A 26174-nucleotide genomic window follows, 5' to 3' on the forward strand; every position below is an offset into this window, starting at 1 on the left:
ATATTTTGTCACGCTCAGTGCTCTCCGTAAGCGGAGCTGGCTCTGTTTATAATTTTTGCTAGTGCACGCTCCGTCCGGGATGTGGAGCCGGTTGAACATACCGGTAGTTCCCGAAGGAACACTTCCAATGGAGACAGGAAAGAGAAAATTCAGCATTGGCACCAAAGGGCGAGCCAGCGGGAACAATCGCTGGGCTCCAAGCACTCCCCCTCGCTCCGACGTTTGCCCCAAAGCCCTCTGACGAGGATGACCCACATTAACCCCCAGTGAGGTTAACCCGCCCGTAACTAACCCACGCAAGCAGCACGTGTCCCTCCCCCCCCAAGGATTGCTGACGTCAGAAAGGGGGGGCGGAGCCCCAGGTGGACGTTCAGCTGAATATATAAAGCAGTGGGCGGGTGGTTAAAGTTCAGATTGTCAGCGCGAGAGGCATCGCAGGTGCTTAGAATTACAAGGAGGGTGAGCGCGCGCACCTCAGCAATCTTTTTTTTTTTTTTTTTGTGACAGAGACAAACCCCTAGCAGCGGCGCACGAGACACGCGCAAAGTCCGACCACCTGCACCAGCCCAGGGGACACGCTAAGTCCAGCTCCCGGACACCTGCGCCATCCAGCAGCAGCCTTGGCGTCCGCTCTCCTCGTGTCCTCCTTCTGCCCCCGGCAGTCGCCGCCCATGAGCACCCTGTACAGCCCGGAGTCTCCGCTCTGCTACCGGAGCTGGGCCGTGGAGCCGACCAACTTCTACGAGAGCGCGAAGGCGAGCGGCGGGCTGGGCTCGTGCAAGCGCGCGCCGGGCTGCGAGGAGACGTCCCTGACGGAGCTCAGCACAGCCGTGCCGCCCGCCATGTACGAGGACGAGAGCGCCATCGACTTCAGCTCCTACATCGACTCCATGGCCTCGGTGCCGAACCTGGAGTTGTGCAACGACGAGCTCTTCGCCGACCTGTTCAACAGCAGCCAGCGGCCCGACAAGGCGGAGAGCGGCGGCGACTACCTGAGCCAGGCGGGCGGCCTGTCGGGGCTCCTGGCCGGGACGCTGAAGCAGGAGCCCGAGTGGAGCGACAGCGACGTCTCGTGCTCGCTGCTGCCCTCGCAGATCGCCGCCTGCGCGCAGACCACGGTGAACCTGGCCGCGGGGCAGCCCACGCCGCCCACCTCGCCCGAGCCCTCGGTGCCCAGAGAGCAGCCGCAGCCGCGGGGCGCCAAGAAGTGCGTCGACCGCTGCAGCCCCGAGTACCGGCAGCGGCGGGAGCGCAACAACATCGCGGTGCGCAAGAGCCGCGACAAGGCGAAGAAGCGCAACATCGACATGCAGCAGAAGCTGCTCGAACTGTCCACCGAGAACGAGAAGCTGCATAAGAGGATCGAGGTGCTGAGCCGGGACCTGAGCAGCCTGCGGCACTTCTTCAAGCAGCTGCCCGCCGCCTCTTTCCTGGGGGGCGAGTGCCGATGAGACTGCCTCCCCCCAAAAAAACAAAACTCGGACAATCGGAGAGTGAAATTGTGCTGGTTTCAGTTTCTCTCGGACTCGGGGGGGCCTCTTTGCCCTCCACCTTTGTGCTGCTCCTGGGCATCTTTTTCTTGCCATCCACCGCCCCCCCCCCCAACCAGGACTATAAACGAAGCTATGAACTGTGGGTTTCCACATTTTAAATTATTTTTGTAATGGTAGTTTTCTATATTTTACTCATTGATGCAGCTGTGGTACATTTTTGTAAAATGATTCTCGAAACTTATTGTAGATACTAGGGAAAAGGACTGAGCATGTTCAAGATTTTATATTAACATTTTTACAGCATTTGTAAGAATAAAAAAGAAAATATTTTGAATCGTTCTTACTGCTTTTGACTAGTTTGTATTGTTTGAGCTGTAGTAGTAGTCTTGGTACATTTAACAGATAGTGGGAGGGGAAATCTGGTTTCATGTAAACTTCTACACTATAACTCATTACTAAGTGACCTGCTAGGCTGGCACTTAAGGCTTCCCCTGATGCTTTTTATCAGCTTTGCACATTTAAGTAAAATTTAACAATTGGTGCTAGCCTAGGACAGAGTAAAACTTGGTTTTATTCTTTGGTGTCAGTACTAACGAAATGCCACTGAGGTTCCTTGGCTACACAGGGTAAAGCGGGTTGGCACAATTTCCCAAAGAATATGCATGAATCTGCTTCACCTGCACTGGGTGTGAATAAATCTATATATAGCATATTCATAGGGGAAATCTTGACAACCCTGATCTTAAAATATCACCCATAAAAACTGCAAAGAATCCCAGTAGCAGCACCAAGAAGTGTGAATTATACACCTAAGTTTTGAAGACTTTCTAGAGTCATTAAGGGCCAGATACATTGGAACAATTGAAAAATTGCTTCTGTGGTATTTTAGAACAGATATTCTTAAAGTATTTGGTTTTCACCTTCATTTCTTATGAGGTCTCTACCTCCTGTATGCACTTTCTGGCAGTTTCAGCGTATGGGGGACAACTCTTGCACTTTTCAATAGACTACACAGCCAGCTTCCATGTAATTAAGAGAAAAGTGGTTTATATTCTATGCATGCTTTCCCTCTGAACACTGGATGTAGATTGTGTTATTTGCATTGATTGCAATGTGTAAAGGGGCTTTAGGGTTATTGGCGATCTGCCTGAAGTGAATCAATTTACAGACCCATGATTCTTACACACAACAACAAAATAACATTTCAGTAACCACAAAAATACAGCATTTTTGATAAATGACTGGCAAGTTTGTGCTATGTGAGAACAAATATATGTGTGGTTAAGAGGCCTCAGATTGTTTCCCCTGCTCGTTTGTTGCTGTTCATTGCTATCTCCTTTCCCTCTTTAGTCTATGCTTCTATTATGTCTGAAGCCACTTTTCAACATCTTTTGGGAGTGTACATGATGATCCATTCACATATGTGGCCTTAAGTGCATTGTTACTTTCTGATATGTTCAGTAGAGTACCGACTTCATTCACTTAAACTTCAGAGCACTGTATGTGAATAATTCTTCAAAACACACACCAAAAGAAATATTTCAATTGCTTTTAACTAGATACCACATTTAATCAACAACTGGTTTGCTAGTGTTGCTACTCATTCTCTATACTTGTGGCTGATTCTACATTTTCTAGAGACATCCACCTTGCAGACAATTATTAACAGTGGTAACACTAGTATTTATTATTTATTTAGTTCGATTTCTATCCCGTTCTCCCAGAAGCTCAATCGGGTTACAGGTAGACATTTACAATCATTTGAAAACAGACTAGTATTACTATATTTAGACATTGATGGGCTAATGCTTTGACTTTAGAGGCAATTAGGCCATCCACTTAATACAGACCTTTAAAAAAACCCACTAGAACATCAAAAGAATTGCTTAAAAAGACTTTAATATAGCATGGACCTTCCTTAATACAATATTAATGCTTCACAATGTGGTACAATATTTCCCTTTAGTTGGAGGGCTGATACAACTTGCAGTTTAACCACTCTTTCCTGACAAAAGGTATCGGGTATAACTGAATTTTAAATATATGAGAGAGCTAAATTGACCAGTCTGTCACATCAAGTTGTAGAGGTGATAGATATATTTGAACTGTACCCTCCAAATGCTTCCACTCTTAAAATCTGCTTACTGTTCCAGGTACAATAAATTCAAACTTGAGTACAGTATTTTTTTCACTGAAGTCCAGCTGTAGATTGCAACAAGAGACAACTTATATACAGTTTTAATTTTTATCCCATGCTGCCATCATGCAACACAAGGCATCATTTCTTTTTTAAATTATATTGTGCACTGACCTGTGGAATACCTTCACTATATGCCACCTTGTCAGATAGTTAAAAAATAACCACATTACAAAGTTCAATGATAATACAGCAGTTGGCAGCACTCAATTTACATTCCCTGCTCCCAGAGGGCCAATCTCTTCCATTCGTATACCACTGGATGGATGGCTGGTTACAGCATGGACGTAACAATGCAGCTCCACCTTCTTTCCCAGTACACTCTTCACCTCATAATTCTGCAGTAATAAAAGTATGTTGGCTAAGTAAACAATCATACATTTTGTTCCAAACAGCACACAACTCAGATATAACAGGGTAAGATCTGATTTCATGCTAGGATCTTTTTTAGAGCAAACAGATTTCACTGAAGCAACAAATTAAAAAAAAAGTTACATGAAATAGTTTATAAAATTAGATTTTTTTTTCTTCTCTTCCTCATTGAATTCATAAAACTGGTACTACAGAAGTTCTAATTACAGAGCTAGTTGCATCTGATCTAAAGAAGAAACCAGGTACACTGTAAGGGTAATTTTCCCTGGGGTCTTTGGATGCCTATTACCTGCATAGGTATTTTATATTTCCAGCATTATAGGGCTTTTGCTTTCATTATTATTATATCAGCAAATGTAAAAAAAAATAAAATATATATATATATAAAATAGCAGAAGCTAGACAAAGACCAGTCACTCACAGTAAAACTATTCTGCACGCTTTTAGCTTCTTTAGACCCTCTTTTAAAGCCGCGGCAGAGGTTTCTACCACGACCAATGGGCGCTAAATGCTTTGACGCTCATATGAATTCTATGGGCGTTGGAGCAATGTCATTGCATTTAGCACTCTGGGCTGCAGGAGAAACCTCTACCATTGCTTAGTAAAAGGGGGACTTAATTTGCATTTTATATACCGTATTTTTCGCTCCATAGGACGCAATTTTTCCCACCCAAAAGTGGGTGGAAATCTCAGTGCGTCTTATGAAGTGAAGGTACAAATTTTGTTACCCTCCCCCAGTTCCATTGTAAACCCGCCCGCTGCCACCGCACATCCTTTTTAAACCCTTCCCCCAGTCCACCCACCTGCGTACCGTTGCTTCTGTATTACCTGGTGTCCAGCAGCTCCTCATTTCCCCAGAGGCGAAACAAATCGGCAGCGCAGCTGTCTGGAGCAAGCTTTATGCTTTTCTGCTTGGCCCCACACTGCTTTCCAAATGGCTGCTGTAAGTTCTCACGAGAACCTACAGAAGTCATTCGGAAAGCAGCGCGGGGCCGAGCAGGAGAGCGTAAAGCTTGCTGCTGATGGCCATGCTGCCGATTTTTTTGCCGCTGGCCGGGAAATGAGCCCGGAAGAGTGAAGGCTGCTGCGGCAGGCAGGGAGGGAGCGAAGCTGGCTGGAATATTTTGAAAAATGTAAAAAGGTAGGGGGGGCTTGCCTGGGACTGGCTGGCAGGCCTGGAGCTGGCTCACTGGCTTGGGGCTGCCTACTATTAGACGTACTACAAGATGTGCCCTGTAACCTGTCCTGGCTTACCACTAGACCACCAGAGGAGGGACAGGATACAGGGCACACCATTTGGTTCAGAATTTTTTTTCTTGGTTTTTCCTCCTCTAGAGGTGGATGCGTCTTATGGTCAGGTGCAGCTTATGGAGCGAAAAATGTGTGTGTGTGTATATACATACATGGGTCATTTCATAAATAATGCACACTCATTTTTTTAAATTTACATGTTTTATTTTATTTTTTTCAAGTATTTCTTTACAACCCTTCAATATAGTCTCCCTGCTTTGCAATGATCAAGTCCCGACATCCGGGAAGCTTCATTATTCTATCCCAAGACACCATTTTTGTTCAGTTGGCAATGGCTCGGGTACCGGCAGAAGAATACTCTTCCAGAGATGCACAATGAAGTCTACACATAGGTTGTTTCAACTTTGGAAAAAAGGCGAAGTCTGGTGGACTCATATCTGGACTGTAGGGAGCATGAGGTAACACCTCCCAGCCATATTCGCGTAGTTTTTCAATGACGACATTCCTTATGTGCGGACGAGCATTGTCGTGAAGAATGAGTGGCCCAGCCAAGAGCAACTGAGGTTGGGTTTTGTGCATTTTTCTGAGTATTTTTTTAGCAAAAAATCACTACACTGCTATGACACTTCTTCCACATTGAACTTTGTCTATGATGATGATGCCTTCATGATCATAAGCAAAAATCATTATTTTGACTTTTGATTTAGCTTGTCAAAATTTTTTGGGTTGTGGGGAAGATGGAGCTCTCCACTCGTCATTGAAAAACTACACGTATACGGCTGGGAGGTGTTACCTCATGCTCCCTACAGTCCAGATATAAGTCCACCAGACTTTGACCTTTTTCCAAAGTTGAAACAACCTATGCATGGACATTATTTTGCACCTCTGGAAGAGCTTTCTTCTGCAGGTACCCGAGTCATTCGGCAACTGAACAAAAACGGTGTCTTGGATGGAATAATGAAGCTTCCCAGATGTTGGAACTTGGTCATTGCAAAGCAGGGAGACTATATTGAAGGATTGTAAAGAAATACTTGAAAAAAAAATGTAAATTTAAAAAATGAGTGTGCATTATTTATGAAATGACCCACGTGTATATATATATATATAATATTTTTTTTTTTCTGGGTTGCAATTTGATTAGAACTTGCCCATAGTCACAAGGAGCTGCAGTGGTCCTAGTGTCATAAATAGGTTTAACTATTCAGGTTTTACAGAATGAATATTCACAAAAAGTCACATCAGCAAGAAAAGGATTACATAACCTATTCAATCTGGTCGGCCCATTTGCTATTCAATTTAGTTGCCTCCCTCCATCAATAAGGGTCCCATACAAGCCTAAGTCCTCTACTCCTATCACCTTCACTGAAAGTCTGTTTGCTGTATTCATGCTTTCAGCTTCATATAACTTTTTGACTAGGTTTTTCATTCTATGGAAAATGCTACCTTCTCGTACTTTATTGAAATCTGCTAAATATTTGAATCTTTGATCTCCCATTCATACATCCATTTAACTATTTAGCATAATTTGTATCTAAGATCCAGATTAATATATATAATTTGATTTTCCTGAAAAATCAGACCCAACTCAGAGATCTACATCCCTAATTAGGATTCATTAAAAAAAATGCTCTTTCCTTGTCCTAGAAATGCAAGCCAAAACTAATTGGCAGTGCGATGGTAAACCTGTGTGTTTAAGCTATGCTTATAATAAATAAAATAATTTTAGTAAGAAGGGCCAATTACTCTTCTTTGAATTCATCTTAATTCAGTAGTAAACTGACCTAAACTGTAAACAATCTCTCCATGAGAGATTACAGTATCTTTGCATATCTTCTCTTCAAAATCATCATTCTTTTCATCATTTCATAAACCTTTAAGCTTTTTAAAATGATCAGAGTCCTTTCTTTGTCTTTCTTTTTCTGAAAATAATCTTAGTTTCCACAAACCTGTTACAGAACAGTGTGAATATGATTTTTTCTATTTGGAAGAAAGAGGAAAACTGAGGAAAAAGATTGAAGCCGCTTCCAGTTTGTTATTTTTGCATTCCTGTTACTGTATAAGCATTGTAACATATTAATCTATTAGATGGCAGCAGAAGAGAACCAAGAACAAAAAGCAGAAACTGCAGTGATGATGTACAGGATGCCAAGACTTTATTAAACAATCATAAAAAACATTCATAAAAAAACATAAAACAGTTTGTTTCCATAAGGACTGATAAGACCGGACCTGAAATGGTCCGTGTTTTGAAGAAACACTCCTTCCTCAGGGGTCCTAGCGCATATCGAAACAAAATAACCTGATGGATAACAACAGAATAAAACTGGAAACAGCGGAGATTAGCCATTAATGCTCTTGCGTGATGCAGGGCAGAAAGGTGAACCAACCACTGTGCTATACTTTAATGATATATCACTGCAGGATCACCTGTAGGTTATCATGCCTTAAAGTCCATTTTGTTAAGTCTCCTCTTTGGTTCTAATTCTGGATAGTTAAGCCTACATGTTCTCATTTAAACCAAAACCCAGACCCAACATTTCTCCTGCTAAGGTATTACAAACATTTACCATTCCCTCAGCAAGTATATCTTCCTGTTTCATCTGAGCCTCTCTCCCGCTTCTTATCATAGATCTGAATTTATTCTTCCACTGAAACTTGCACCTCCCTTTGTAATGTTTCAAGTTTATTAGCATTTAATGAATCGCTTATATAAAATTTCTAAGCGATGTACAGTTTAAAAGCCACTAAATGTATTAAAGGGCATCTACATATGACAGATACAAAGCAATCACCTTGATAGACACATTGGAATTCAGATAAACTACTGACTCGAAACGTGTTGCAGGCTAGGGTTGAAATAATTAATACATTCTTCTCACTAGACCTACAATTCCATTTCATACTTTAGATGCCAACTTCCACATGATGTTTTGTCCAGGATATCAAAGGTTTGTATCCACCACATTTACAGTTGTGGTCAAGTTTACATATGCCTGGCAGAATTTGTAAGACATGTATCATTTGTGGACAATATGAACGATTCTGTAAAACACCATTCTTTAATTTAGGAGTATTGATCAGGAGAAGCTATTTATCATCCCAGAATTGTGTATTCCCCCTTTGGTAATCATAATGATAACTGAACTCACACAGATTGCCCTATTAAATGTTTATATACTCTTGAATGCTTGGGCTGATAATATATAATCAATTTGACACACACAGGTTGAAATGGCAACGAAGGGTGAGTAGCCACACCTGTGTCTTGTTTGATTGTAATTAGTGTCTGCTTATAAATAGTCAATGTGTTTCTTACTACTACACTTCTCCCTCTGTATTTGCGGGGGGTGCAGAGCTGGCCCGTGAATAGGGAAAAATAGCGAATAACTTTTTGGGCCAGCTCTGACCCACCCCCGCCTTCCTCCTGCATCCCGGACCTCCCCCAGACCTTATCTTTGCTCTCCCTGTGGTAGGCTGTCTTGCTATTGGCCAATTACAGCGTCCGCTTCCCCTTCCTGCTGGCAGTACTGCTGCTTCTTCCTCTGAGCTGTGTGCCGCTCCTTGTTATGTGCTAGCTACATGGAGCTCCTTGCTCGCTACATGGAGGTCTTCAGGTTGGCTCTTCGGCTGCTGCCCCCTGGTGGTCTTGTGGTGACGTGGGGTAGCAGCGATCTTCCTATGCTCTTGCCACATGCAAATCCGTCATCAAAATGGCTGCCGCGAGTTCCTGTTGTAGTCTCGAGACTACAACGGGAACTCAATGCAGCCATTTTGATGATGGCTTTGCACAGGGCAGGAGCATAGAAGATTGCAACTGCCCCAAGTCACCGCTAGACCACCAGGTAAGGTCTGGGGAGGTTCGGGCAGCCTGCAAAAAGAAGGGAAAAAAAATTGTGAATAACCAAATTTGCGAGTAGGGAAACCGTGAATCCGTAGGGAGAGCTGTACTACTATTAATTATTTCTATAGCGCTACCAGACGTACGCAGTGCTGTACAGAGTCACAAAGAAGAAGAAAACAGTCCCTGCTCGAAAGAGCTTACAATCTAAACAGATAAACAGGATGCCATGGATTCACTCAAGGGGAACGGTTAATCAGCTGGCTGGGGTGGAGGGCAGAGGAGTAGGGTTAAGGATTGAAGGCTATATCAAAAAGATGTGTTTTCAGTCTGCTTTTAAACAAAGTAAGGGAAATTTGGGTAGTTTACTCCGGCATAGGGGGCAACTAGATGAAAGGAACGAAGTCTGGAATTGGCAGTGGAGGAGAAGGGTAAAGCTAAGAGTGGATTATCTGATGAACGGAGTTCTCTGGGAGGAGTACAAGAGAGGAGAGATATTGAGGGGCAGCAGAATACACATGTAGGTCAGTAATAGGAGCTTGAATTCTATAAAATGTATGAGAAGTCTTGTGCATTTCATCCAGGGCTGCACTGACTTTGCTGGTTACGGATGCATGGGGAGAGCAAAAGTACATCAACTTTATAAATCAGGGAAGGATACAAAAAGAGATCCAAAGTTTTGAAAGTGCCAATCAGAACTGTTCAAACTCTGATTAAAAAGTAGAACATTATAGATGAATACAGCATCTTATCAGAAAATACTGGAGGAGAAATTGCATTCATCAGCCAAGAGGCTGCACATGGGGTGCACTTGGACTTTCCAAGATGATAATGATCTGAGACATAAGGCCACATTGACCCTTCAGCGGTTGCAGGAGAAAAAAAAGGGAAGATTCTGGAGTGGCCATCACAGGACCATGAGCTTAACCTCACTGAGCCACTTTGGAAAGAACTCAAAACATGCAGAGAATTTACAGGATCTTGAGGCTTTTTACTATATGAGAAAATAAAGGGCCTCATTCACAGCTATCAGAAAAGTCTGCAAGCTGTCATTGATGCAAAAGAGGGCAATTTATGATAATTAAAACTAAAGGTATAACAAACATTTGAATAGGACCATTATTTCCTTTATTGTTTTGGTTTGTTTAATGATTGTACTATTTTGTGATGCATAACTGTTTAATTTAAAACACATTAAAAATAAAAGAACTGTGATTTGACTTCAGTTTTTGTGATGCTGTCCCAGACCATGGGGAAAAGTGTGAGGGCCTCTTGGGACATAGTGCTCCATTAGAGGTATGATCCTGATATGGATAGACATAGAAACATAGAAAATGACGGCAGAAAAGGGCCACGGCCCACCAAGTCTGCCCACTCTAATGACCCACCCCCCTAATTTCTTCCATGAAGAGATCCCACATGCTTATCCCATTTTTTCTTAAAATCTGGCACGCTGCTGGCCTCAATGGGAAAGGGTAAGCTGCAAAACCAAATAAAAACTGCAGACAATGTACACGATGCATGCAAGAATTTACTGTACCAAAGTTAAAATGCAGTAATAAAAAACTTTTTTACCAACCAAGAGACCCAACACGGTCCGTGTTTCGGACAACACGCCTTCGTCAGGGGTCCTAATGAATAAAAATACAATACTGAAATGTTCAATATTAAGAGAACTAAATAACTAATAAAGAATAAAATAAAATGAGAGTGGTGTTGCCATGCCATGCCTGAAGGAGTGTGATAATAGAATATCAACAGGATGGATGATATTTGTTAAGGGATTACAGTGCAAAACAAACTGACACAAAATATATAAAAAGAACAACATGCAGTGAATCAAAAGTTAATAAAAAAAAAGGGTGGAGACAAAAACAAATAAGAAAGAAAAGAAGTGAAAACGGAAAACGTGACACAGGAACAAAAGGTGAATCTCTATATCACCAGAGGTGCCAATTTGTGACATTGATTTGTGATGAGAGAGCACCTACCATGGTAAATAAGGTATACAATGTACCACAAAAAATGAAGGTAACAACTGTCATAAAACATAACATCATTTAAAAACATATAAACATAACAAACAAACAAAAAAAAACTATCATAAAAAATGAATGGCAAAAAAGTGTAAGCTGCTCTTTACAGTTGCCAGATTGGTTCTGGCTGCTTCTTGGAAGTGGCCAGAGCAACCAGACTAGCGACTGGTGGAGGCCAAGTTGCACCACTGGTATGCTATGTGTAAAATTACAGCTTTTAAACATAATACACTGCACAAGTTTGACTGCATATAGAGGAAATTTGAACTGGGGGGATTACATTGACTGATTTTAGTGCACTACAATTCTCCTTGCAATTCTTTGGTTTTGTACATTAGAGAGGTTCTGACCTGTTCAGTTTAGTGGATTTGGGGGAATGGGATGTTGGAACTGGTAAAGTGTAATATTTTGGTTTCCATTAATGTAAGTCTGATGGGTGCTTTGAAGAACTCCTGTGTACATGTCTTGTGATTGCTGATTGTTGTTTATGTATGGTTTGCTGAAATATCTATTAAAAATTTAAAGAACTGTGTTTGTCTGATCACTCATATTTTCCACAAATTCTGCTGGAGTATATAAATTACTTTCTCTAGTAATAATTATGCTTTCCTTTCTGATACTCACCCCATCTTCACAAGCACAAAACTTCAAGAGAGACGTAATTGTCTTTTCCAATAACTGCATTAAAAGCAAAGCAGAAACTAGTTTTTAAAAGCAGAGTTCTGTATAAATAAAACACTAATAACTCAAGAATTTTATGGTTTTGGTAAAATACATTACATCCTCTGTTACATTAAATTATGTATTAACATTAGGTATTCAATTTCATCTATAAAATGGTTTGGTGACATTTCATCATGTGACATTGCATGATGCAACAGGTCATCACTGAGACACTTCAATATGAGACATTTCATCATGTATTCAACCACACATTGGTGCTAGTTCGTTTAGGCCTAAATATGAACCGTGCTAAAATTTCTTGCACATAAACTTTTCATGAGGCTCATATTTGGGCAGAGTAGAATAGCGCTCTTGCTACCTAAACCTAGGTACTGGGGGTATTTGATAAAGGATTTTACTGTTGTTTTTCTCTAAATACAAATGTATGTAGGTGAAGCATGCACATGGGTGCAGAGTAGGCACACAGGTCTGTATTCTATAAGGTGTGCAAAATATCATTTAAAAGAAATTTCAAGGCACCTATTGGTTAGGGTTATCAGATGTCTGGATTTTCTCGGACATGTCCTCCTTTTGAAGACATGTGCAGGAGTCTGGACGGCTTTTCAAAATCCGGAACTTCGTCCAGGATTTGAAAAGCTTCCCCCGAAATTATGTCGGGTAAGAGGGCATGCGTGGATGCCCTCCTGCCTGATCAGAACAAGCAGCGGGGGCGGGGTTAAGGCAGGATTAGGGGCAGGACTGGGGCATAACAGGGTGGGTCTAGAGGTCCGCATTTTACGAATGTAAAATCTGGCAACCCTACTATTGGTGCCTAAAAATATGGAGCCGGAATCATGCCTACAGAGGCACTTTATGATACCTAGCGCCATTGTAGGCATGGCTAATACTGGACGTGGCATTAGGTGTCTTAAAGCACCTAAGTAGGCATGATTCACGTAAAAGGTAGGTGCCGGAAATGTAGACCTTGAATACTCACTGCCCACTATGTGTGGTCTCATGACAGTAGAAGAGACTGTAGATATCGCTGTGTGGATAAAGCGCAGTTACTTACCGTAACAGGTGTTATCCAGGGACAGCAGGCAGATATTCTCTACATGTGGGCGATGTCACCGAAGGAGCCCCCTAACGGACGTTTTCGCAAGCAGACTTGCTCGAAGACCTTCAGGCTTGCGATTGACCCACGCGCGTGCCCCTCCGGCCCTGACTAGGACATGCGTCTCCTCAGCGTGTCCTCAGTTCAGATAGCTAGCAAAGAAGCCAACCACGGGAAGGTGGATGGGTTGCGAGAATCTGCCTGCTTTCTCTGGATAACACCTGTTACGGTAAGTAACTGTGCTTTATCCCAGGACAAGCAGGCAGCATATTTTCAACATGTGGGAGACCTCCAAGCTAAACAGAATGGGATGGAGGAGAGTTGGCAAGTCAGGACAACAGATTTCGCAACACCGACTGGCCAAAATGGCCATCATGCCTGGAGAAAGTATCCAGACAGTAATGCGAGGTGAACCTCGTGGCAGCTTTACAGATTTCCTCGATGGGAGTCGAGCGGAGGAAAGCAACAGACGCCGCTATTGCTCTGACCTTGTGGCTCATGACTTGACCCGGCAGGGAGAGACCAGCCTGAGCGTAACAGAAAGAGATACAAGCGGCCAACCAGTTAGAAATGGTCCGCTTAGAAACAGAGCGACCCAAGTGATTGGGATCGAAAGAGAGGAACAGCTGGGGAGCAGAATGATGAGGAGCGGTGCGCTTCAAGTAGAAGGCCAGCACACATTTACAATCAAGAGAATGTAGAGCCACTTCTCCAGTGTGAGAATGGGTTTTCGGAAAAAACACAGGAAGAACAATGGATTGGTTGAAAATCAGAAACAATCTTAGGTAAGAACTTAGGATGGGTACGGAGGACCACCTTATCACGATGGAAGACAGTGAAAGGTGGGTCTGCCACGAAGGCTTAAAGCTCACTGACCCAACGGGCAGAAGTGAGAGCAATAAGAAACACAACCTTCCAAGTAAGATACTTCAAGTGAGCCCGTGCTAGTGGCTCAAACGGGGGTTTCATCAATTGAGCAAGGACCACGTTAAGATCCCAAACCACCGGAGAAGGTTTAAGGGGCGGATGAACATGGAAAAGGCTTTTCATGAAGCGGGAAACCACAGGATGAACAGAGATAGGCTTCCCGTCAATCGGCTGATGAAAATGGCACTAAGGTGGACTCGAACCAAAGAGGACTTGAGCCCAGTGCCAGACAAGTGCAACAGATAATCCAGGACAGCCGATAAGGAGGCAGACAGCGGCTCCTGCTGCCGAGTAGCACACCAGGAAGAAAAACGGGTCCACTTCTGATGGTAACATTGGCGAGTGGACTCCTTCCAAGACGCTTCCAGGATATCCAGCACAGGCTGGGAGAACTGGAACGAGGGCATTAAGTCTCAAGGAACCAAACCATTAAGTGCAGAGACTGGAGGTTGGGATGGAGCAGAGAACACTGACTCTGCGTAAGCAGAGAAGGAAAAACAGGCAGAGGAAGAGGCTCCCTGGAACTGAGTTGTAACAGAAGGGAGAACCACGGCTGTCGGGGCCACCGAGGAGCTATCAGAATCATGGTGGCATGCGAAGACCTGAGCTTGAGGAGTCTTCAGAATCAGAGGGAATGGAGGGAACGCATACAGGAACTCGTTCGTCCAATCCAGAAGGAAGGCATCAGCCTCGATCCTGACAGGGGTGTAAACCCTGGAGCAGAAGCGGGGCAACTTGTGATTGAGGGGGGACGCGAACAGATCAAAGTCCGGAGTCCCCCAACGAGCAAACACCTGACGCAGGGTCACGGAGTGGAGGGACCACTCGTGAGGTTGCAGAAGACAACTCAACTTGTCTGCCAGACAGTTTCGCTGGCCCTGAATGTAGACAGCTTGAATGAATATGTTGCGGCAGATGGCCCAATCCCAGAGCTGCATTGCCTCCTGGCACTGGGACCTGGACCCCGTGCCCCCCCTGTTTGGTGATATAATACATAGTGACCTGGTTGTCTGTGCGAACTAGCACCACTCGGTCGCGAAACAGGTGACAAAAGGCTTTCAGAGCGAGGAAAATCGTTCGAAGCTCCAGAAGATTGATGTGACAAAGGCGGTCGGCACGGGACCAAAGACCGCCTTTTGGGTGTGCAGATCGTCCAGATGAGACCCCCAAGCATAGGTCGACGAGTCCGTCTTGAGGACCTTTTGCGTAGGAGGAGCATGAATTAGAAAACCTCTGGAAAGATTGGAAGAGAGCATCCACCAACGGAGAGACCTCAACAAAGGAGTCACGATAATGCGTCGAGAGAGAGGATCCCGATCCTGGTTCCATTTGGACGCCAGAGTCCATTGAGGAATGCGGAGGTGAAGTCTGGCAAAAGGAGTCACGTGAACCGTGGAGGCTATGTGACCTAGGAGGACTATCATGAGCCGAGCCGGCGCCGAGGGTAGTTGGGTCACCCTTTGGCACAAACAGATAAGGGCCTCCTGACGAGGCTGAGGCAAGAAGAGCGGAGACGAACCGTGTTCAGGACCGCTCCAATGAACTCGAGAGACTGGGACAGGCAGAGGTGAGACTTGGGAAAGTTCACCTCGAAGCTGAGACTCTGAAGGAGCAAGATGGTCTGACTTGTCACTCGCAGGACTTCGTTGCGAGAAGACACTTTGATTAACCAGTTGTCGAGGTAGGGAAACACCTGCAGGCCGCGGAGGCGCAGGGCTGCAGCCACCACAACCAGACATTTCGTGAAAATCTTCGGAGAGGCCGCCAGGCCGAAGGGAAGAACACGATACTGGAGATGGAGATCCCCCTCCCGGAATCTCAAATACCGTCAAGAGGCCGGGTGTATCGGAATGTGCATGTACGCCTCCTTGAGGTCCAGTGAGCACAGCCAGTCCCCCACATCCAAGAGGGGATACAACGTGGGAAGGGTGAGTATTCTGAATCGTTCCCGGACCAGAAACTTGTTCAGAGCATGGAGGTCCAGGATCGGACGCAGATCCCCGTCTTCTTGGGTACCAGAAAGTACAGGGAATAAAATCCAGAGTTCCACTGTTCCGTGGGAACCTCCTTGATCGCCTGAAGGCGAAGAAGGGCCTGAGCTTCCTGCAGAAGGAGAGGAAGCTGAGAATAGCAGAAGGAAACTCTCTTGGAGGCAGGTCCAGGGGTATGCGACTGAAAGGGAGGGAGTACCCCTCCCGGATGACAGATAGTACCCAACTGTCGGTGGTAAGACTTTCCCACTGAGTATAGAAATGATGGAAACGACCCCCGATGGGGAAGGGGGAAGGCTCCAGGAGGAAGGGAGCTCGGACTGGAATTGTCAAAAGGACGGCCCGGTCTTCGTCGGGGCCGGCAGCTGAGTCTTAGGTTGACGTTGCTGCTGCTGCAGTGGCCGTTTCGAAGAAGGCCTAGAGAAGGCAGGAGTGGATTTTTGTGGATACCTCCGGAGAGGAATTTTATATTGGCGAGCCGGAGGGGCCTTCGGTTTAAGTTTCATCAGAGATGCAAAGGACTGCTCCTGGTCCGAGATGCGCTTCGTGGCCGCCTCGATGGAATCATCGAAGAGCTCAAGACTCACACACAGGAGATTGGCAAGTCGATTCTGTAGATTCGGATCCATTTCCACAATCCGGAGCCAAGCGAGGCGACGCATGGTGATCGCAAAGGCTGTAACTCTCAAGGACAATTCAAAGGCGTCGTTAGAGGCCTGAAACATATACAGGCGGAGTTGGGAGAGGGTCTCCTCGAGGAGATGAAACTCCTGATGCCGAGGCTGTGGTACGACCTCCCAGAACGAGCGGAGGGCATCTATACAGAACCGGAGGTAGGACGTGAAGATGAAATTGTAGTTAAGGACACGGTTCGCCATCATCGAATTCTGATAAAGGCGGCGACCAAATTTGTCCATCATACGGCCTTTCCTGCCCGGGGGGGACGGCCGCATAAACTTTCGAGGGGTTAGACTCCTTCAAGGAAGACTCAACCACCAAAGATTGGTGGGAAAGCTGAGCATCTTCAAACCCAATCAGGATAGTCCGGTAACGGGACACCAACTTGGAGGGAATAGCCGTGACCACTTATGGTGTCTCCAGGTTCCGGAGAAACGTCTGCCGGAGAACCTGATACAACGGAAGGCAAAGCGCCTCATGAATCGTATTGTCAACTCCCATTTCTGCCAGGTATTCCTGGGTAAAGCGGGAGTCGGACTAAAGATCCAAGTTCAAAGCTCTGCCCATGTCAGAGATGAAAGGAGGAGGTCCGAGAAGAAAATTCATCCTCCGGGGGAGACTCTGATCGAGACCGGGGTGCGGCCAAGAAAGAGGGAGAAACTTCCCTGGAATAGTAAGCCAGAGCCTCAGAGTCCTGTAAATGGGAGACCGAAGAGGTTCGACTAAGGCGTTTAGGGAGCGTCGAGGAATGGCCCCGTGCAAGATGGACCCGGGAAGACCCCGGAGTACGAGGGAATCACTGGTGAAGCCACGGAGAACAGGGGGGTATACAAAAAATCCCCAACCGGTTTCGAAGTAGGCCTTTTAGAAGCCGGTAATCGCCTCGATGGGGAACATACACTACAGTCCAATTCGAGAACAAGTGTGTATGTAGATGGTCTCGAGGTCGGAAACCTGCCCCGACAGGGCGGGGAAGACCGGAGCCTTTTAGAAGAGGCAAGCCTTGCCGCAATAGCAGGGGAAAAACAGGTCCCCGGCTTGGACCCCCGAAAAGTCTTCGGCGACACAGGGGAGGAAGATTCGCTTGAGGAAATCCGACGAATCTTACGGGTAAGGCCTCGAGAGACAAGGGGACGATGAGGCTGGTCAGACCGCGACTGGGTCGAAACCGAGGTCAAAGGCGTCGAAGTTGGGACTAGCTGGCTCACCACCGAGGAAAGCTGTGTGGTAATGATAGCCTTAAGCATGTCCTTGAACATAGGCACCGAGACCAAAGGTAGGTGGGTCGGAGGTACAGCAGTGTGCTCCTTCAAGGGCGAACCTCGAGGAAGAGTATTCCCTACATGAGGAGGCATGCTTAGATAGATGTCTCGAAGACACCGACGAGGCGGCGCTGACATGAAACTCCAAGGTAGGCTTCTTTGCCGGTACACCTGAGGAGGGAAGAGGAGACTTACCCAAGGCCGGAGTAGCAGGAGGGGCCGAGGTCGGAGCCTTCAAGGCTGACGGGGACTTCGAGGCCGAGGCACCCAACAAGGGTGTCTATGCCGAGTTCGAGGCCTGTCCCACAGGATCCATGGGGCCAAAGAGTTGGAGAATCTGGGCTACCCTTCAACGAAGAGCCCACGGTTGTAAAGTCGCACAACAGGGACATGACTCAGCACAGTGCTCTGCACCCAGGCACTCCACACTCCAACGATGAGGATCGGTGATGGAGATAACCTGGTTGCACTTAGTACAGTTTTTAAATCCGGAACGAGGCCGGGACATAAGAAAAATATTCGAACTGAAGAAAAAAATGAAAATAAAGGAAATTAGACACGAGCACAACACTCAACAGAAACTAACCAAACAAGCCGCGGTGCAAGAGGGACAACGAGATCGCGCGAAGCAAGGGAGCAGTGCTTCTGGCTCCATGGAAAACAGAGAACTGAGGACACGCTGAGGAGACGCATGCCCTAGACAAGGCGGGAGGGGCATGCACGCATGCACGGGTCAATCGCAAGCCTGAAGGTCTTCGAGCAAGTCTGCTTGCGAAAACGTCTGCTAGGGGGCTCTGTCGGTGACGTCACCCACATGTAGAGAATACGGTGCCTGCTTGTCCTGGGATAATACAGTACAACGAATGCAAAAGTCCAAAAGAGAAACCCTGGAAGAGGAGAATAAGCTGGAACTCTGGATGAGGAGTGTCAAATACTCACTGTGTACATGGGAAGTCCCAGATTACGGAAGAGGCTTGTTCGTATACATTAATGGAAATACGTAGTAGAACACATTTAGCCCGAGTCTGGAAGGGAATTATAATGATAATCGACATGAACTGAGAGATTTCAGTACTGATCTTGTAAGTTCCATCAACAGTATTATAGCTCTGGGAGCCAATGTATTTGAGGAGATAAAACTCCTATTAGGTAAGCATCTCAAGAAAGAAAACATTGCAGCCATGAAAAGAATTGGTGTTACCACAACTGGACAGTTAGCAAAAATTCTTCAAAAGAGCATTAGGAGATGCGAGGAGACTGAGCTGTATTTGTAGATGAAGGTATAGGCAAATGCTTTTAAGAGGTCTAGTGAGTACATATATAGGACCAGATAGGAAGAAATATATCACTTTCAGGGTCAGTATGCCTCCTCCTCCTCCTCTGTAGCCATTCCCATTCCTCCAGATAATTCAGAATAAGGAAGTAGTTGGAGTAGAACTCTTGGTTTATGCTTTCAAGGCAATGTTCATTCTCCTGTTTATTTGTTATTTCTTCTTTTTTTTTTTGCATCACCCGCTCTACAGCAGGTGGTCAGCAAGTTTCAGGGTTCTTGAAGGAAGAGGAGAAATAGAATTGAAAAATAAGCTCCGGGAGAGCAGTGTGGAGGACCTTGTTGAAGAAAAACAGAAAGCCCTATTGCATCACTTTGCCTATAGATTCACTAAAACATGTGTGTTCTTAGTTTCCCCATAGCATGTGTGTTATCGAAAACCATCTCAATTTTCTAGGGGAATGGGCAAGGAGATGGCAAATGAAGTTCAACATTGAGAAGTGTAAAGTATTGCATGTGGAAAGCAGAAACCCGAGGTACAACTATACGATGGGAGGGATGTTATTGAATGAGAGTACCCAAGAAAGGGACTTGGGGGCAATGGTGGACATGACAATGAAGCCGACGGCACAGTGTGCAGCGGCCGCTAAGAGAGCAAATAGAATGCTAGGTATAATCAAGAAGGGTATTACAACCAGAACGAAAGAAGTTATCCTGCCATTGTAACGGGCGATGATGCGTCCGCATCTGGAGTACTGCGTCCAATATTGGTCGCCGTACCTTAAGAAGGATATGGAGTTACTCGAGAGGGTTCAGAGGAGAGCGATAAAAGTGATAAAACCTTTCATATGCTGAGAGATTGGAGAAACTGGGTCTCTTTTCCCTGGAGAAGAGGAGACTTAGAGGGGATATGATAGAGACTTACAAGATCATGAAGGGCATAGAGAGAGTAGAGAGGGACAGATTCTTCAAGCTTTCAAAAAATAAAAGAACAAGAGGGCATTCAGAAAAGTTGAAAGGGAATAGATTCAAAACAAATGCTAGGAAGTTCTTCTTTACCCAACATGGGGTGGACACCTGGAATGCGCTTCCAGAGGAAGTAATAAGGCAGAGCATGGTACTGGGGTTTAAGAAAGGATTGGACAATTTCCTGCTGGAAAAGAGGATAGAAGGGTATAGATAGAGGAGTACTGCACAGGTCCTGGACCTGTTGGGCCGCCATGTGAGCGGACTGCTGGGCACGATGGACCTCAGGTCTGACCCAGCGGAGGCATTGCTTATGTTCTTATGTTTTGTAGCTCGTTATTAATCTTGAAAACTTCTATGTACATATCCTTGTAACCCGTTCTGCGCTCCTCGGGAGGACAGGCTATAAAACTAAATAAAGAGATTTTGTGATAGTGGACAGGAGATCCAGCATTGATGGCACAGTGCAAGATGACCTCCATTGGTCCAAAGAGGAGGCAGAATCACAGCTCCTTTGCCTGTGGAAGACAGGTAAAGGAGGTGCGGCGAATCACACAGCGGAAGAAGAGGTGATCCAAACTATAACGACTCTACTCCCTTATAAGCAAAGAGTGGATTCCGTTTGTAGTGCTCCCATTGACGAAGTAGAACTTTGGTGAAACTGAAGCTAAAGGCAAGTGTGCGCAGCAGAGAAGTAATTCCATAAAAAGTGCAGTGCGATAGGTGTGTGGATTGCAGAGGTAGGACAATCTGGTTCCAATGTTGTGGTCCAAGACACAAATTTCCACTTGAGGCCAGTTATACAGACGGCCAGGTTACAATGAATGCAGTTGACTGATGGCCTGTATCATCTTACAAAACAAAGAAGAATCCAACAAGTCTGCAGCAAATGTTGATCAGCCAAATACCTTTAAGCCAAACACATCAAATTATCAGTAAAACAAGCATTTTGTTCAACATGCAGGTTGGGCACAGAACATACCTTTACTTTTATTGTACACCGAGGTCTGGTAGGGCAATGCAGAAAGACTTCAAGTTGCATTCTAAGGATTGGTGAAACCACAGCTTGGGAGCATGAGCTGCAATAAAAGGATTCCCTATAAAATGAACCATAAAACAGCAATTAAATGTCAGAGCTATAATCATTATCCACAAAGCTTTCACAATGGTAATTACAAGGTAGATATTCAAGGATTAGTACTGGGTGGTTTGTGGATGAAGCTGGGAGTTATCTGGTTAGCAATCATAATAACATAGTAAATGATGGCAGATATGGTCCATCTACTCTGCCCAACAGTTACATTCTATAAAAATTTATGCTTAAATTGAATTGTCTTTTTTCTTTGATATTACTGGGTGCTAGACCTGAGAGATGTTTTTTAATAGAATTTAATCTTAAGAACATAAAAATTGCCATACTGGGACAGACCGAAGGTCCATCAAGCCCAGTATCCTGTTTTCAACAGTAGCCTACCCAGGTCCCAAGTACCTAGCTAGATCCCACCTGAAAACTTGGCTATTTTCAAAAATGTAAGTTTCTTCTTCCCCCTACCACCAATTCCCACTGTACTTCCCTTTTAACTTTTGTAAACCATGTCGAGCTCTATATTTATAGAGAAGATGTGGTATATAAGCTTAAGGTTTAAAAAGGCTGAAATGTCTTTATCAGGGCCTTTTTGGGTGGTTTAAATTGTTTTAGCAATAGGCATTATTACCCTCATGGAACTTGGCCCATAGTGATATCTCAGTTTTAGATACAGGTAGTATTCTGCTGTCACTGTTCTCTTACATGCCTGGTCTACTCCCTTACACTTTTTCCTCTGGCAGTGTTATCAAATTGCTCTAAGTAGCAAATCTCATTCCTGAATATGACTTCTCCCAAGTGATGACTCCACCTTAATCTTGCAGGGATTTTCATGATCTGTCTTGAGCCTATATGGATGGGTGGTGAAAAACCCATAGGAATAAATAAAACAAACTCTGCCTCTTTTAACTCTTGTTGGTTTATCAATCAGATAAAGATGTCGCTGAAGTGTCAATATTAGAGCAACAGCGCTTCTATGAACACCCTTGGAGCCTTGCTAAGCCAAAAGGGAGGCCTTGGAATTGAAAATGCAGATTTGTTTACCACACTTTTTACAATAGCTGATATTGCTACTAGGGCTGCATTTTGGTTAAAAGTTTTTTTATCGTGATCAAAAAATGTTAATCTCAATTAATCACACATTTAAAGGTATTTTATTTATTTCCCATTGCAGCTCTTTGTGACTTAGGGCAAGTTACTTAACCCTCCATTGCCCCAGGTCCAAAATAAATACCTACGTAACCTAATGTAACCAGAGAAAGGCGGTATATTAAATCCCATTTTCCTTTTCTCTTCCTTCATTCCCTTTCCTCTTCCCCCAGGTCCATTATCTCTCTTTCTTTCCTAAGGTCCATTATCACTGTCTCTTCCCTTCCTTCCTATTTTCCAGCACCTCTCCCTTCCTTCCATGAGCAGTGAAATTCTTCTCATAGCTGCTAGATAAATAATAATACTAACAGTTTATAGATCTCACTGCCTTGGCCACAGATTCCACTGGTGGCCCCTCCAGTTCAGCTTGCAGGTCTGTAGCTCATTCCCCTCGTATACCTTAAAGGTAGTTTTCTTTTGGTCCCTGGCAGAGGCAATACTGCACTTACACTGCCTGCAGACTGTTCCAAAGCGTTCCCTCTGGCCCATCCCACCTCATCTGACATCACTTCCTGTTTCTACATGGGTCAGAGGTAAAGCTTTGGACCAAGCCACAGACAGCATATATGCAAAGCTGCCATTGCTAGGGGCAGCAGACGACCAACTTTAAGGTAGACTGGTGTGAGGGTGATTTTGAAGGTGGTGGGGTTTGGAAGTGGAGGAGAGCACAAGACATGTTTGGAGGAGATACTGCAACAAATTAATTTTTAAAATAATTAATGCGTTAATTGCAGAGTTAAATGTGATTAACTTGCAACCCTAATTGCTATACATTATATAGTAAAAGCAGCAGAGCAAATAAACAGACAAGTTAATAATTTTGAAAATTGAAAAACTAAAACCACAGTATTAATATAAACTATATAGAGACAACATAATTCTTCATTAGACGTCACACTGCTATTTTATCAAATATTTTTTGTCAATGTTTATGTTCAAATCTATTTTTATTAAGTGAATAAGAAAGCAACAAATAACAACTACCACACTGAAAAGGGCTAAGCTTCCAAAATTACCCAAATCCGTGCAGTATAAAGTCGTACAAAGCCAACAACCCCCCAACCCCACCCTCCCCCCCCAAAACAGCCCCTACCCCCACCCCCAACAAACAGAAGCCAAAAGACGTAACTTTCAAATACCGAAGGCCCGTGTTCTGGTGGCCCCCAGCTGACCCAAGGAATCACCCATCCCTCCCTCAACAACCCTAAAGAAGAAAACTAATAAAAAGAGGAAAAAGAAAACAAAAAACAAAAAAAAAAAAAAAATAAAAAAAAAAAAAAAAAAAAGAAAAAAAGGGGGAGCGGTGCCCGAACCCAGGAGATGCCTAGAGCCTCAGCCCAGCTAAACCAGAGGATTCAACAGGAGACTACGCCCTCTAGGAGTTAAGGAGTCCAAATAAACTCCCCAGACAAGCAAAAAATGACGTCGGCGACGAGGGTGGCCAACAGCCTCACGGGCCTCCCACATGGCCAAATTATGCACCAGCGCTCTCCAGGACCAAAAAGATGGAGGCTCCGAGACAGTCCAAGATTTCAAAATGCATTTGCGAGCAAGGAGACACACCTTACGACACCAAAGGCTACCCCCTCTAGGAAGACCGCGAAAGGCCCCAGGAAGATCAAGAACCAGCTGCTCTACAGTACCCACAATAGCACTCACAAATAACCCACGGAAATATCGAGCAATAGCCCTCCAAAAAACCTGTATAGTCCAACAATCCCAAAAAGAGTGAGCGAAAGTATTGGGGGCCCTGCCACATTTCAAGCACAAAGGGGAGTCAATACCTCCCATTTTATGCAATTGGACTTGAGTAAGATAGGCCCTATAAATCACTCTAACATAACACTCACGATACTCCGCCCCCGTAATCAGATAAGGGACCCCACGCACCGCTCGCAAAACATCCCAAGCACCAAGATCTAGGCCAAGTTCACGACCCCAGCTTCGCCTAAGCTGCGACACCTCCTTAGTATCCATAAGCTCCAACAAGGCCCTATATAATGCCGACACCGAAGTAAAAGCCACTGCCACCCCATCAAAAAATAACCGAAGACGCACCCCCATCGGGAAAGCAAGGCGATCCTGCGGAAGGGAAAGAATATAATGCTTAACCTGCCAATAGGCAAAAATATCTCCCCAACCCCCACCCAATCGATCCCTCAAAGCGGCCAAAGGCTGCAGACCGCCCTCCTCCGTCAACAGATGTTCCAAAAGATGAAAGCCGCGGGCCGCCCAGTCGAGAAAAGCCTGGCTATCCCGGCCGGGCGCAAAGGCCAAATTCCCCCGTAGGGGAAGTTGATTCGACACCCTCGGGTCCCCTCCCAGTCTGCCGACCAAGCTCTCCCACACAGCACGCATAGTCTTCAAAGAAACACACGCACGGAACTCCGGGGGAAGATCCGTAGCGGGCAAGTGTAAGAGACTGTTCAAGGTATGAGGAGCATAGAAGGCCCGTTCAAAATCCAACGGAGTATACTGATGTTCATCCAGGAGCCAGTCTTTCAAATGGCGCAGCAAACAGGCCTCATTATAAAGGCCAAAATCCGGAAGTCCCAGTCCTCCCTGTCTCCAACCTCCCACCAAATAGGATAAACGAACCTTCGGTTTGCGCGAATTCCAACAAAAACGGGACAGCAAACGATATAAACCGTTGACATCCTTTTTCAACAAACGAAGCGGCAACGTCTGCATCACATACAGCCATCGCGGAAAAATCACCATGCGAACCAAAGAGATGCGGCCCAACAGGGTCAGAGGGAGGCCCTCCCAGGCCTCCAGCTGGACCTTAGTATCAGCCAAAAGCTTGGGAATATTAAGCGAATAAAGCTGAGACGTGGAAACCGAAATGTAGACCCCCAAATATCGAAAGGAGCCCTGGGCCCAGCGTAAAGGAAAAGAGGCGCCCCACCGAACCTGCAGTGCCTGAGAGGACGGCAAGGCCTCAGATTTAAGCAAATTCAAACGGAAGCCTGCATAATCCCCATACTCTCTCATGGTCTCCAAAAGAGCCTGCAAAGAAGAAGAAGGGTCCGTCAGAAAAGCCAAGAGATCGTCCGCAAAAGCAGCCACCTTAAAGCTCTGATCCCCCAACTGAATCCCCCGAATAGTCGGATTCGAATAGATATCACGAAGGAGGGGGTCCAGCGTCAACACGAACAACAAAGGGGATAGCGGACATCCCTGGCGAGTTCCCGTATGAATCTCAAACAAAGATGAACGACAACCATTTACCCACACAGAAGCCTGTGGAGAAGCATATAATGCCCGTAGCGCTGAAACGAAACGACCCCCGAACCCATATTTATCCAAAGTAGCAAACAAAAAATCCCAACGGACGCGATCAAATGCCTTCTCAGCATCAAAACTAATAAGAAGTGAAGGCGCCGCAACTCTTGAAGCATACTCCAAAGAAATCAAAATTCTGCGCAGGTTCTTAGCCACCGATCGACCCTTAACAAAACCCACCTGAGACTCATGGAGAAGAAGCGGCAACACCCGTGCCAATCGGTTAGCCAATATCCTTGCCAGCAGCTTAACATCAAAGTTAAGTAGCGAAATAGGTCTATACGATTCTGGCAGAGTAGGATCCCTTCCGGGCTTCGGAAGAACAATAATCTGCGCTACATTAAGGTGTTCAGGCATCGCCTCAGCATTAATCATCACATTAAACATGTGAGCCAGTGGCGACCCAATTTCAGATTGCAAGAGTTTATAGAATTCAGCTCTATACCCATCAACTCCAGGGGCTTTCAAGGTAGGACTTTGTGCTATAGCCAGTTCCACCTCTTCCACCTCAATAGGCGCGTTCAACTGACCCGTCTGCTCCTCCGAAAGACACGGGAGATCAAGCCCCTCCAAATAGAGATCCCCAGAAAGTCCCAAA

The 26174-nt window shown here is 45.2% G+C and overlaps 2 protein-coding genes across 6 annotated transcripts in view; one reads left to right on the forward strand and one right to left on the reverse strand.

The window, feature by feature from the left end:
• The first annotated feature begins 425 nt into the window (after positions 1–425).
• On the forward strand, positions 426–1832 carry CEBPD (CCAAT enhancer binding protein delta). Its single transcript, XM_033933720.1, has one exon. It carries the CDS (start codon positions 672–674, stop codon positions 1449–1451), a length of 780 nt encoding a protein of 259 aa, XP_033789611.1. The 5' UTR covers positions 426–671; the 3' UTR covers positions 1452–1832.
• A 1539-nt stretch (positions 1833–3371) lies between these two features.
• SPIDR (scaffold protein involved in DNA repair) overlaps positions 3372–26174 on the reverse strand; it is a 536511-nt gene continuing 513708 nt past the window's right edge. For 4 of the 5 annotated variants that reach the window (XM_033933718.1, XM_033933714.1, XM_033933716.1 and 1 more), the window contains 3 exons: positions 21041–21155; positions 11812–11865; positions 3372–4028 (listed from right to left, as the gene is read on the reverse strand). In XM_033933718.1, coding sequence (XP_033789609.1) covers positions 3897–4028; positions 11812–11865; positions 21041–21155 — 301 coding nt within the window. In that variant the 3' untranslated portion in view covers positions 3372–3896. Of the gene's footprint in view, positions 4029–10730; positions 10783–11811; positions 11866–21040; positions 21156–26174 lie in introns of all 5 variants that reach the window. The other variant, XM_033933717.1, reaches the window with a different exon arrangement.

Source organism: Geotrypetes seraphini, chromosome 2 (assembly GCF_902459505.1).
Source record: "Geotrypetes seraphini chromosome 2, aGeoSer1.1, whole genome shotgun sequence".
In the NCBI taxonomy this organism is placed as follows: domain Eukaryota; kingdom Metazoa; phylum Chordata; class Amphibia; order Gymnophiona; family Dermophiidae; genus Geotrypetes; species Geotrypetes seraphini.